Genomic DNA, 13,036 nt, shown 5'->3' with positions numbered 1-13,036 from the left:
AAAGTAAAACTCAGTTTCCCTCAATAAGATCAGTATCTAAAGCTACAAATATAAGAGCTGCGGTTGGTTACAGCATGGTGCTGATAACACCAAGGTCCTGGATTTGATCTCTGTACCACCCAGCTGCCAAAAAAAACCCCCCAAGAAACAAAACAAAAAAATCCCCAAAACCAAAACACTCACAAAAAATAAACGCATGGTGCTGATAACACCAAGGTCCTGGATTTGATCTCTGTACCACCCAGCTGCCAAAAAACCCCCCCCAAGAAACAAAACAAAAAAATCCCCAAAACCAAAACACTCACAAAAAATAAAGCTACAAATATAGGCTTTTTAGAAGGCCACACAAATGTCATAAGAATCTTTGTGAGGAAAGAAAAGAGTAACAAGAAAAATTCAGTAAGAATTCTTTATTACATTTGAGAGAGGATGAACATTTACCATATTGCCAGACCTAAATCAGCGTAGTCAGGAAACAAGTCATAAGGTCACTCTGTTGAGTTCATTCAACGACATCACTACTCAACAGGGGAGAAAAACCAGGAGTTGTCACTCCCTAGAAAGTTCAATGAAGCATGTGGATATATGCGAGTAAATACCTTTACCTTAAGTTAGACGTCAGTTTTCTCACTGTTTCCTTGACAGATGTACTTTGAGAAGCTTCTGCTAGTGAAGGAGCAACTCTACAATCACCAGTCACAGAAACTCTGTCTTTGGGCCCAGAACTTGTGTTTACATCTTCCACTGGCACCCTGGGCAAGCTGAGGTTTACAATTTCAAAGTAGGAATCATATTAGATACTAATAACTTCAGAAACATTTACATACAACAATTGAAATGTAAATACACTACAAATAAACGCAAGGACATAAATAATGCTGAAAATTGTAATGTAATGCCACATATGTAGTTAAATAAAATCAAATCTTAATTAGAAGTATTACTGTTTATTCCTGTCATATACTGTTTCAAGGTTTTTGGGTCAATAGAATTGGTGATAATTTAATCTTTTAAAAAATATATTCAACTACATTAAAAACATACAAATATTGCATGGAAAAGATACTTTAAAAACAACAAATGACAAATGACAAACTAGAATATGATAACTTATTCTTAACAACAGTAGTCATATACCACTTGTCTCTTATTTGCTAAAAGAGACTTTTAAACTAAAGTTCTATTTTAGCACAGGAGAAATGCACAGAAATAAAACTAAAAAGGGACTAAGTCAGTTGAAAGAAGTGTTTAGTCAAGATCTGTAGGAAGAAGAGTGTGGAACGAACTGGAGCTGTCTCTAAGCAGAATGGGCACTAGCCCTGGAGGGTTTCCAGCATGGGAGCGAGGTGATCTGATTCAAGTTTCAAAAGGATACCTGGCTCATGGAAAATAACTTATACTGAGGATGCATAAAATAATATAGTATGTTAATGAGATGAAAACTTTCAGTATTGAGGGAACAAAGACGTGTAAGAGGCTGGAGCGGTACCACACAGGAGATGAAGCTGGGTGGGCAGGCAGAGGTCACATCACGCAGGGTTTTGTTTGTCAATAATAAGGAGGTTTCTGATCCTTTCGTGCTGATGTCCATAAATTAAGACCACAGCTCTAGAGAGTTTTATGTTTATATTGTGGGGGCCTTCTAAAACTTGGATAATAGTTTATATGACATGGAATATGCTTCTACCATCAACAGTTCTTTGGCATTAATTATACTGTCTAACTTCAGCTGATAATTTTTTTAAGATTAAAAGCATTACCTAAATGAATGCTTACTTGTCTGTTAAAGAATACTTACACAGTATTTGAATGTTCGTTAATTACAACCTCTTTTATGCTGAAATTTTATTAAGAAAGTTTTTTAAAAAAATTTTTGGGGGGCCTGCCCGGTGGCGCACTGGATAGTGCGCCGCTTGAGAAGCGTGGCGGCGCTCCCGCCAAGGGTTCGGATCCCACATACAGACCGGTTCCTGCTCACTGGCTGAGCGAGGCGCGGGAGCAACACCGAGGGTTGCGATCCCGTTGCCGGTCCTGGTCCGGTACGGGGGCGACACTGAGGGTTGCGATCCGTTGCCGGACACGGAAAAAAGACAAAAAAAAAAAAAAATTTGGGGGATACTAGAAATTCATGCGGGGGTGGGGGGGGGGGGGAACTGGGGGTTTGGGTCCGTTGCCGGGACCGGAAAAAAAAAAAAAAATTTGGGGGATACTAGAAATTCATGCGGGGGTGGGGGGGGGGGGGAACTGGGGGTTTGGGTCCGTTGCCGGGACCGGAAAAAAAAAAAAAAATTTGGGGGATACTAGAAATTCATGCGGGGGTGGGGGGGGGGGGGAACTGGGGGTTTGGGTCCGTTGCCGGGACCGGAAAAAAAAAAAAAAATTTGGGGGATACTAGAAATTCATGCGGGGGTGGGGGGGGGGGGGAACTGGGGGTTTGGGTCCGTTGCCGGGACCGGAAAAAAAAAAAAAAAAAAAAAAAAAAAAATTTTGGGGATACTAGAAATTCATGCTGGTGTTGGGGGTGGAGGATAAAATGCACTATGTCAGAGAACAGGGGACTCTTCTCTGAACCTCTGTTTCTTCTTTTGTCAAAAAATAATAGGGCCTACCTCATAGAATTGTGCTGAGGATTAAAAGTGATATACAAAGAATTTAGCTCTATGTTTAGTATTAGTAAGTTCTCAGTAAATAGTACCTAATTATAACTGTTATTATGATTATCTTTATCATCACTGCCATTAGTAATGCATTTGATAAGGTTCTTCCACTAAGATTGTTTTAGTTGGATGGTAGTTCTAACACCCATATTGTATTTACAAGTCAGCAGTGATTAAAAACAAAACAAAAAACCACAACCTCATAAAGATTGAAAAGTAATATATAAAACAATATACACACACAGACCCACACACACATGCATACACACACACATATTTCAGTTTTTGCATGAATCTTAAATTTTAACTCAAATTTTAATAAGTAATTCTAGGTTAAAGCATTGTCCATGAGGAGACCTAGCAACAGCAGCACTGGGGGAAAAAAATCACATAATTTCATTCCGTCAACAAACATTATTGAGTGCCAACTATTAGTCAGGTGCCATTCTGGATATTAGGAGCACTGGAGAGCAAGATACTCCCTGGTCTCATGGAGTGACTTAGTTACTAGTGGAAAATAGGAAAAATAAGCAAGCTATAATGAAAAACGATAAGAGAAAGAGAAGAGTAAATGAGATACTTTAAAATAGTAATAAGTGCTTTGAAAAGAATAAAACAAGGTGATTTGACCGTGAGAATGTGACTTGTCAGAAGTGGGGAGGGCTATTTTAGCTGGAGTCATGAGGAAAGACCTCCCAGAGGTTCAGAGTTATGAAGACAAGAAGCAGCCCCTGTCCTTAGGGAGCTTGAATGCAGTGAGAAGACATGTTCAATCAGATCATTCCTCTTGACTGTGGACAGTCGCTCACTGTTGTGTGTGTCAGAATGAACATGATTACTGAAGTTGAACGAATTACAGTGCAATATGATCACTGCAACAGTGGCTCTGTGAATACCTGAGCTTGCCTGGGAGAGTCAGGGGACTCCAAGGAAGCAAACACTTCAACTGAGACTTGAATGAAGGTAATCAAGACTGGTATACGAGCTGCAGAAGGCACTCCGATAAAGGAAGAAGTGTAGACAAAGAGACAGAAGGATGTGATGAAACGGAACTCCAAGTAATTTAGAACCTCTGGGAAGCAAGGTGGGGGCTCAGTGGTGAGGTAGGAGTGCAGGGAGTTTGTGGCATGCTACGGTTTGTAACTTACCTTAAGAATGATAGGAGCTATGAAAGGCATCTGAGCAGAAGACTAAGTGTTTGGGCTTGAGTGTTGGAGTGACTGACTACTCTTGTCAGCAAGCGCAGGAAAAGAAAAGCTCCTCTGAGTTTTCTTGCCCTTAATTCAATGGTTTGGAATCAGAGAAATTGGGTCTGAATGCCTGAAAAGCAGCTTAGATAGGTTTGTAGTGGAGATAACAGTTTCCTTCCTTGAAAACACTCTTTTAATCCTATTGGATGTCAACAATATTCAGCTGATTTTATTTTAAGTAACAAAATTCTCATGTCAAGAAAATGCCAGCACGCAATGACTATAATAACTTGTATGTATGAGTATGGCCGTAAGAAAATGAGCCACACAGAAAAATCACTTCATGATTTCATAGTCATACCTTATATATGTGTGACATTATCAGTTCTTTGATTACACTGCAGTAATCTGAACTGGTTACTTGTTGTGGATAGGAAGTTAAGCCTGCTCCATTTCATTACTCCTAAATCCTCACAAAAGACATGAAAAGGTTTGGGGGAAATGGCATATTTCTATTCTTATCTCTGTTGTAAATTTTGGTTCCATTCTTAATTGCTTTTGTTGCTATTATTTTCTTTCTTCTTGTATTTAAACATCAATAATTACTTTTCAATGGTATAATTGCACTCAGTTGGAATCTGTACAATTGTAATACACTTACCTTTTTTGGTTAGGTAATGAAGAGTTTCTCTTTATTGCTGGACTATCATCGCACAGCTCATGTTTTCCTTCAAAAGAACATAGACAAAATGAAGACAATCACATCTTGATGATGACACAATAAACTGAACCAAAAGAAATATTAGCAGTTCATAAACAACCTGTATATAACTTGCATTTGTATAAAAACATCGATTTGTAAAATTTCATCCATTTGCAACAATTTTATAATGTTTTTAAGGTGACTGACAATAATCTTTTAATAAAGAGTATATAGTATATATAGTAATTCAAGAGGCTCTGTAACTTTTTTTTTGGTAACTTTTTTATTGATGTTTATTACCAGTACATGGATGGCTGATTAGGACTCTTTAGATTCCCTACTGTCACCAGCCTCTGCCACGACAACTACCTGTCTTCCTCCTAGTAGCCAGCTCTTTTGCATTTTGAGTTCAGGTTCAAAGACATTCTGACAGATCCCAGTCAAAAATGTGTCTCCAGTAGAGAGTTAAACTTTAAATCAGGAAGAGACCTAGAGTTATCTAGTTGGTCTTCTCACGCAGGGAACTTCAGAATCACACGTTCAGAGAGGGTGATTTGTGTCCAATCCGCAGTAAAGCAGAAATCCTATGATCCCCCTTGGATTCGTCTTAAGAGTGTTTTGGGAACAGTATAAACAATGAGTTAGGGCCGGCCCGTGGCTCACTTGGGAGAGTGTGGTGCTGATAACACAAGGCCACGGGTTCGGATCCCATACAGGGATGGCTGGTTCGCTTAGTGGCTGAGCGTGGTGCTGACAACACCAAGTCAAGAGTTAAGATCCCCTTACCGGTCATCTTTAAAAAAAAAACAAAAAAACAATGAGTTAATGTACTCTTCTTCCATCTACCTCTAGAATTCTTTTTTACAGCTGCCCAGATATCTTGTTCCAGTAAGTAAACTTTTGCCAACAAGTGTAGGGCTATTGAAGGCCAAGTAGAACAACATAGCAACAAGGGAAGTTTTAGATGGTGGGTAAAGGGGCTGAGGATCTGCCTGGCTCCGTTAAGAAAAATGTAAAAAAGAATGGATGAACAGAGATTTTCCAGGCACACCGTGGGAACCACTGCTTTTACTCACTGACTTGGATACAGAGTGAAATTTTTTTAACCCAACAGCCAACTAATCCATAATTATAGTCCTTTGAAAATATTTCACAATTTGTTCCTGCCAAACCCAGGATGGGTATTTGAAATTAAATATTAATTTTAGGATCAAAATAGTACTAGCAATTTTTCCATTACAATTTGGAAATCCAACAGGACCATACTTGAAGGCACAGTCGTAGTTTAAAACATCTATAAAAGATTGGTTTTAAAATTAAGAGACCCTTGCAAAAGAAATCCTGATTGTGGAATTGCAAATTATCATAATTAAGATGAAAAAGAAGAAGTGTGATTTCTTAGGGACCTCACTAATGGGTTCAAACACAAAGTTGTGAATGAATAGCTGATTAGGTTACCTAAGCAACCAAGTGCGAAGGAAGGAAGAGATTACCACCGAAAGCATACACAAAATGATAGCATGGACTGACACAAAAAAAGGACTGGGAATGATGAAGCCAAATGAGCTCAGACTTGCTAAGGAGACTAAGAAGGGCTGATTTCAGAAAAAAACAATGACAGTGAAAAAAAATGAACATGCTGCTGCTTGGGCCCAATGGTATAATATTAAAATAAAAGAGAGGATGATATAGTAATAATAATAATATAATATGTAATCAAAGAATTACAGTAATAACAATGAACGGACAAGAAAATAAAATGCTCTGAGTCCAGTTTACTTCCAGCTTTTCTATCTATGGAAATTATTGTTGGATTGAATATTATAAGATGAAAACTTTATGCTTTAAATAAGTTCAAGTCTTTTAGGTGAGACACATTGCATCCCATGGACATGAAGAAACTAATACATGTGTCTGTTGAACTACTCTTAGGGATCTCAGAGGAATCATGAAAAGCAGGAAAGGTACTAAAAGATTGGAGAATGTCATTATAATTTTCAAAACTGAAAATTATAGACCTGATATCAATGCTTAGCAAAATTCTAAATAGATTTCAATGCGGAGAGTGGCACAAGTCTACTTGAGGCAGTGTGGCAGTGTAGGGGGCACTATTCTCAGCTGGGAGTGTCTCTCTGCCCATCAAAACCGAGAAGAGTGACAGCTCACCCTCTCCCCACTCTTCCTTCCACTTCTGGAATAACAAATTTAATTTTTATTAAAAATTAATAAATTAATTTTTAATTTGCTGATAAATTTTTCATCTATATCTCAGGTTGCCACATAAGCCATATTAAAAACGCCTCAAACATTTACATTATATACGTGAACTGAATTCTTTTTTTTTTTTACCTTTGTTTATAAGAGGAACTTCCTTTTCTTCTTGTTTCGATGAAGCATCAGTGTCACTACCATCTAAAACCTGAAAAACAATCTCTTTATTTAAAACTGTACAGAAACATAATACATATGACAGGGTTGAGAAAAGACCTTGAAGAGCAGTGTGCATGTCAGAGAACAGAAATCATAACATTAAAAGCAGTAGTTATGCCCATGTTATGAAGGGAGAGAATGGTAGATGTTGTAGAAAATGGCATGTGTCCTAAGGATGATAGTATTATCATTGCTGTGATTACTCCTACCATTTCTTTAAAGGCATTTTTACATTTCTACTAATATTTGTACAGATATTTTAAAAATTGATACTTTACATGGATGTAACACTGTCTCAAACAAATGAGACAAGTATTTGATTCACTAAGAGCAACCATCAAGCCTCTGTTGTTCTGAGGAGGCTTTATCACATCCCCAGTTGCTGCAGAGCAGACATAGAGTAGGAGCTCAACATTGGGGCAATGAAAACTTTGGGGAGTTTGGGGCTGGGTCCCGGGGCCCCAAACCATGATGGGTAAGAATATGGGGGAGAGGATGGGGAGCTCATCTGGAAGGTTGGGGGATGGGACAGCTCATCTTCTGACAGAATCCCAGGTAAGGTGCCTAAAAAGGGCTGCAGAGCCTTAATGTGTTGAATGCAGGAGTCAGGAGGGTTGGTGGCACCTGGAGTGGGGGGATGTGAGTGTGTGATGGGGGGTGGCGAGAGGATGGAGTGGCAGAGGAATCGGGAGGTGAGAGTGTCATCCATAAGCTAGGTCTGCCATCACTTTGGGGATCCTGCAAGATCCATTTTATAAGGCTCACATTAAACAAACTTGCATTTTTTTTTTCCTTTTTGTCTTTTTTCGTGACCGGTAATGGGATCGCAACCCTCGGTGTCGCGCCCGCACCACGCTCAACCAGTGAGCAGACCAGTCTCTATATGGGATCCGAACCCTCGGCGGGAGCGCCACCGCGCTCCCAAGCGCTGCACTCTACCGAGTGCGCCACCGGGCCGGCCCCAAACTTGCATTTTTTGTAATACACTTCTTTAGATGAGAGAGAAAGAGAGAGAGGAAAAATAGTGTGTTCATGACCTTTATGCCCTTCAGGGAAAGAGACCCAGAATGCTCCCTTTATGTGTTTTATAAATCTGTGTGAAGGTGGAGGAACAGGCTGTAAAAACAGAAAATGGAGAAACAGGGGTAAGGTAAAAGCTCCTGCCTGCTCCTTGATCTGAAGATCCCTGAACCCATGCTGAGACACAGCCGTGTCCCCTCTCTCTGTTACCTGCTGTAAGGTGTGCAGCTGTTAAGTTTGTTTGACGTTTACTCATTGTGTATGTATCTTTTGCTTTCCATGCCCCCTCTAACCTGCTAAACAAATGTGGTATGGAGAAGATGTCAACCTGCTTTTTTTTCCCCCTCCCAGGAAAAATAAAAACATATTTTTACATAGCATTCTGGAAACTGTGCTCTGGCAAGAAGCAGGTTAAACGGGCACACATGTAGCCTAGCAACAAAATAACTGTGTAGCTGTCCATCATTGCTATTTTCTGTTTCACCCAAATCAGGAGAAAGAAAAGCCTGTGGGTAGGGCAATTTAAATAAATAAAACTGCTTCTAAGCTGCTTTTTTCCATTTCAAAATATTTTATACTTATACTGTAAATAAGTGCATGCTCTAGGAAGCAACCAAAATGCATATTTTAAAAGGTTCATTTTGCAAAAATCTTGAAAGTAACTTTAAAATACATGCCTTATTTATTTCTGATGTAACATAAAATTTAAAGTTTTCTTCTAATGTGCTGATATATAAGGAAAATCTACATGATATTAACTCTGGACTAAATATTTTTTGACCAGTCTATAAGCAGCATAGACTATTTTCTACAACAGTTAACAGCAACCACAGGATAAGCTAAAAAGAGGAAATAATTAACGCTTTTAGTTATAACCACTTTATTATAATCTATGATGATCCTATTCAAGATGTGTTAATTTCCCGTGGTAACTTTTTATTATGACGAAATCAGACAAGATGGAAATATGCAAGATTAACAAAAATGATAGTACCTCCAGCAGAGAACTTTTGTTGTTGGTGTTATTAGTATGGCCTCATAAAATTATTTTTGCATTCTATTGCTTAGTTTTCTGCTTTGAACACTGCCTTGTCAGGGCTGTTTCCATAAGGACTGAATATGCCCCTTTACTCTAAAACTGTTACTTGTACAAAGCCTTATCATCTCTGCTACAGAAGAGATTTTTTTTTCCTTTCCTGTATTTTCTTTATTCTTTAGGTTAAAAGCATAGAAATGTTTAAAAGATTTTTGGATAAACAATTCGTAGCCTACAGTATTTCCTTTTAAATAACATTACGTGAATAGCTGATTTCATGGGATGCTGCCTTTTATTACAGCATAGTTGTAGATTTGAGGGTCTGAATTTTTTCAAACTGTGACAAGAAGACATTTGTCTTTTCAACAACATCATTTGTATATTTTGATCTTACTTAAAAAGCTCTTTCACATACATTAATTCTCTTCATTATAGAAATATTCTTCGGTCACTTAGACTTAACTGTGTTTCATACTCTGAAGTTTGGGGATATATCTTTCCTAAGATTGTTACCTAAATCAAGAAACAAATAACACCTCCCACACAGTAAATGAGATTATAGCTAAGTCTTAACATGGGGTTTGAGACGCCTAATTAAAATTATGTTAACAATGAACAGGGTGGGATCTGTCAGTTCTCCCAGGAATGTAATGGATCAGCATAATACCATATGTTCAATTTGCAATGTGTCTGTTTAAGAAGATACATAAATCATAAATAAGAGAGAAGGAAAAAAGAACATACCACAGGCAGCTGAGTAACGCCTACCAGATTTCATTGTTATTAAGGAAGCATAAGAACCCGCACCCAAGGACCCATAAAGCCTGCCACACCAGAAGTGCCTTTCTGCCAAATTCAAAGACCTTTCTGTTTTTACTCTTCCACAGTTCACATTATATTCTGGGCCCCTCTCCTTCATTCATTAATTTACTCAATAAAATTGGTTCCTAGTGTGGGTCAGACACTGTTACAGTGAAGATTTCAAAGTCCCAGCTTTATGAAACTTATTTTCTAGTGAGGGAGAAAGAGTCATTAAATCAATAATAAGATATAAATATGTAATATAATATCAGATAATGTAAGCTTTGTGAAGAAAAATCACACAGGGGAGAGAGACAGTAACACAGGTTCCTGCATTATCTGACCCAGCCGCCTCCCCGGTCTCACCCCACAGCCTCCACTTCTCCTCTTTGGACACTTTTCCACACATATGCCAGGAACACTCCCCTCTTAAGATCTTTCATTTCTTATTTGTCTAGTTTTTCCTCAAACATCTCCTCAGTGAGGCCATCCTTGGCCACTCCACCTACAATTGCAACTCAAGGTCACCACTCCCAACGCTGATACCTCCTACCCCTTCCCTCGCTTTGCTTTTCTCCTTAGCACTTACCATTATCTACCGAGCAACATATTTCACTTATCCATCTCGTCTGTTGTCTGATTCCCCCCCACTAGAAGGGAAGCTTCCTGAGGACATGGAGTACTGCCTGGCTTTTTTCGCCTGCTGGATCCCCAGTGTCTAGGGCAATAATGCACACTCAATATATTCACAGAATAAAAGTAAAAAGTAAAAAAAATAAGCCATGAAAATACATGTGTGTTGTTGATAGTGGGGGCGGGGGGGGGGGGGTCCAGGGAGCAAGAACAACAAAGGAAAAGGCTCAGGCTTATGTTACTCTCTTTCTCTCTTATGTTTATTATTTTTCTTCACTGAACTTAACATTACCTGATATTATATTACATATTTATCCTTCCATTGATTTGATACCTCTTAGGGTGTCAGTGGCTACAGTGGACTGAGAAAAGGAATGAGTAGTGGGGTTGAGGCCTCAAAAGACATCAGGTCAGGTCATCCAGGGCCTTGGGGGCCATAGCAAGTGCACTGAATTTTGTTCTAACTATGAGCAGAAGCCAGTGGAGGGTTCTGAGCAGGAGAATGGCATAATCTGAATTATATTTTAGATGGAATGCTCAGATTTTTGGATCTTGGAGGCCAAGAGAAGCAGTGAGATCATTTATAGGGCTACTGGCACAATCCCTGGTAAGAGATGTTGGTGAGTTGGCCAGGGTGGTAGCTGAGGAGGTGGTAGAATAGGTCCTATATTTAATAAAGGTTGATTCAGCATGACTGGCTGATGAGTTGAGTGCAGGGTGTAAAAGAAGGAGAGAAACTAAGGGTAATTCCCAGATTTTGCTCTAAGTGACTGTGAGTGGTAGTGACATTTATTAAGTTAGGAAAGCACAAAGGTGTCTCTTGAAATTCTTTCCTCTTGATTTTTACAGCCTTCTTGCAATTCTCCCTGCATAATTTATTTATTTATTTATTTATTTCGGTTTACTCTCAATCCCTCATCGGACCTATTAAAATTGCAGGGGGTTATGCTGTCACACTTTATGCAAACGAGGCCTCATCAGCACCATCAACCCTAACTTTACACCTTTACTCCTGTTATTTCCAACTGACCCATGACACTGACACTCGAATATCTTGCTGAAACCTCAAATCCTCAGTCTTATCTTTATCCATCTAGTCAGTTTCCCTTGGTTAACGCTCCTCTTTCTAATTATAATACCATTTTTGTTCCAGGTTGTCATCTCAAAACTGCTTTCATTATTTAGTCTTCCATGCTCCTTACCAAGTTGTCCTATTTTTCCTCCAAAATTTAAGTTTTCCTTGTCTTCTTATACTACAGTTTTCAGGCAGTAGCACCCCACTTCTTTTTTCGGTCTTTAGTTTCTTCTCTTTCCAGTTCAAGCCATTATCACTATCTGATAACTTTTTAGAATGAAATCTCCATGATTACATGTTCATTCTCAAAACCTTCCCACACATCCTGCCTGCCTACTGTCTCAAGTGCAAACTCCTTATCTGGCTTTCTTTCTTTCTTTTTTTTTTTTTTATAAAGATGACCGGTAAGGGGATCTTAACCCTTGACTTGGTGTTGTCAGCACCATGCTCACCCAGTGAGCTAACCGGCCATCCCTATGTGGGATCCGAACCCTTGGCCTTGGTGTTATCAGCACCGCACTCTCCTGAGTGAGCCACAGGGCCGGCCCTCTTATCTGGCTTTCAAAGCTCTTCTCAATGTGATTCTAAGTTATCAGGACATAATTTCAGTATTTCTTAGCAAACGTCCTCTGTTATAATCAAAAGGTTCCCTACAGAATCCGTAGAAGCACCATATATACTCTTGTTCCCACACCTTTGCCCATGCAAAGGTTGTACCTGGAGTGCCCTTCCTCCTTTCCTCCTTTCTTAACAGTTTTACCCATTTTTAAAGACAAGTGTAAGTCTTACTATTACCAAAATGTCTTTTTTCATTATTTCAGCACATACTGATTTCTTCCTTCCTTTGAGCAACCAGTAACAGTAAGCTGCATACAGTTTACTACTATCACTGCTATTAATAGCCAAGCATCTTATCTATGGAACCCAGATAAGACTGGGATCCTGCAGCAACCTTGATTCCGTGACACTTCAAAGCAGAACCCAAAACTTGTTCCATCTCCCCCAAACAAATTCAGTGCTATAAAGCATTAATAAATTCATATAATTTTACTAAAGATTGTGTTGGGAAATGGAGGAAATGATTATATACAGCCAAAAAAAAAAAAAAATCAATTTGAAATTACCACTAAACATCTATTTTTTTAACTTACTACTAACTACCTCACCTCTCTCGGCACACTTTTCCCATCCAGCCTCTCCAATTCTGCAGCTCCAGGTTTTTCTGCTTCTGGCATTATCTTCCACCCCCCCAAACAAGGTCACTCTTTAGCTCTCCCTGTTCTTCCATGAAGCAATTTCACTTATTCAGTTTTCATTCTCATGGCTCACGCAAAGAGATGGAATTCGCCTTCTTCACAATTACAGAAAGTGGCTTTAAAAACTACTTTTTATGAGCGAGGCGCGGGAGCAACACCGAGGGTTGCGATCCGTTGCCGGACACGGAAAAAGACAAAAAAGACAAAAAAAAAAAAAAAAAAAAAAACTTTTTTT

The 13,036-nt window shown here is 39.0% G+C and overlaps 1 protein-coding gene across 1 annotated transcript in view; it reads right to left on the bottom strand.

Moving 5' to 3' along the window:
• Positions 1-13,036, bottom strand: part of MORC1 (MORC family CW-type zinc finger 1) — a 179,151-nt gene that overhangs the window by 19,367 nt on the left and 146,748 nt on the right. Inside the window, 3 exon segments of the mRNA XM_008573016.1 lie at positions 606-761; positions 4,509-4,575; positions 6,900-6,969. Of these exon segments, the coding sequence (XP_008571238.1) occupies positions 606-761; positions 4,509-4,575; positions 6,900-6,969 (293 nt within the window).

The sequence above is a fragment of the Galeopterus variegatus genome, unplaced genomic scaffold, assembly GCF_000696425.1.
Source record: "Galeopterus variegatus unplaced genomic scaffold, G_variegatus-3.0.2 Scaffold864, whole genome shotgun sequence".
NCBI classification, from domain to species: Eukaryota; Metazoa; Chordata; class Mammalia; order Dermoptera; family Cynocephalidae; genus Galeopterus; species Galeopterus variegatus.
Note: the sequence above shows the minus strand (reverse complement) of the source record. Positions and strands in the feature narration are given on the sequence as shown.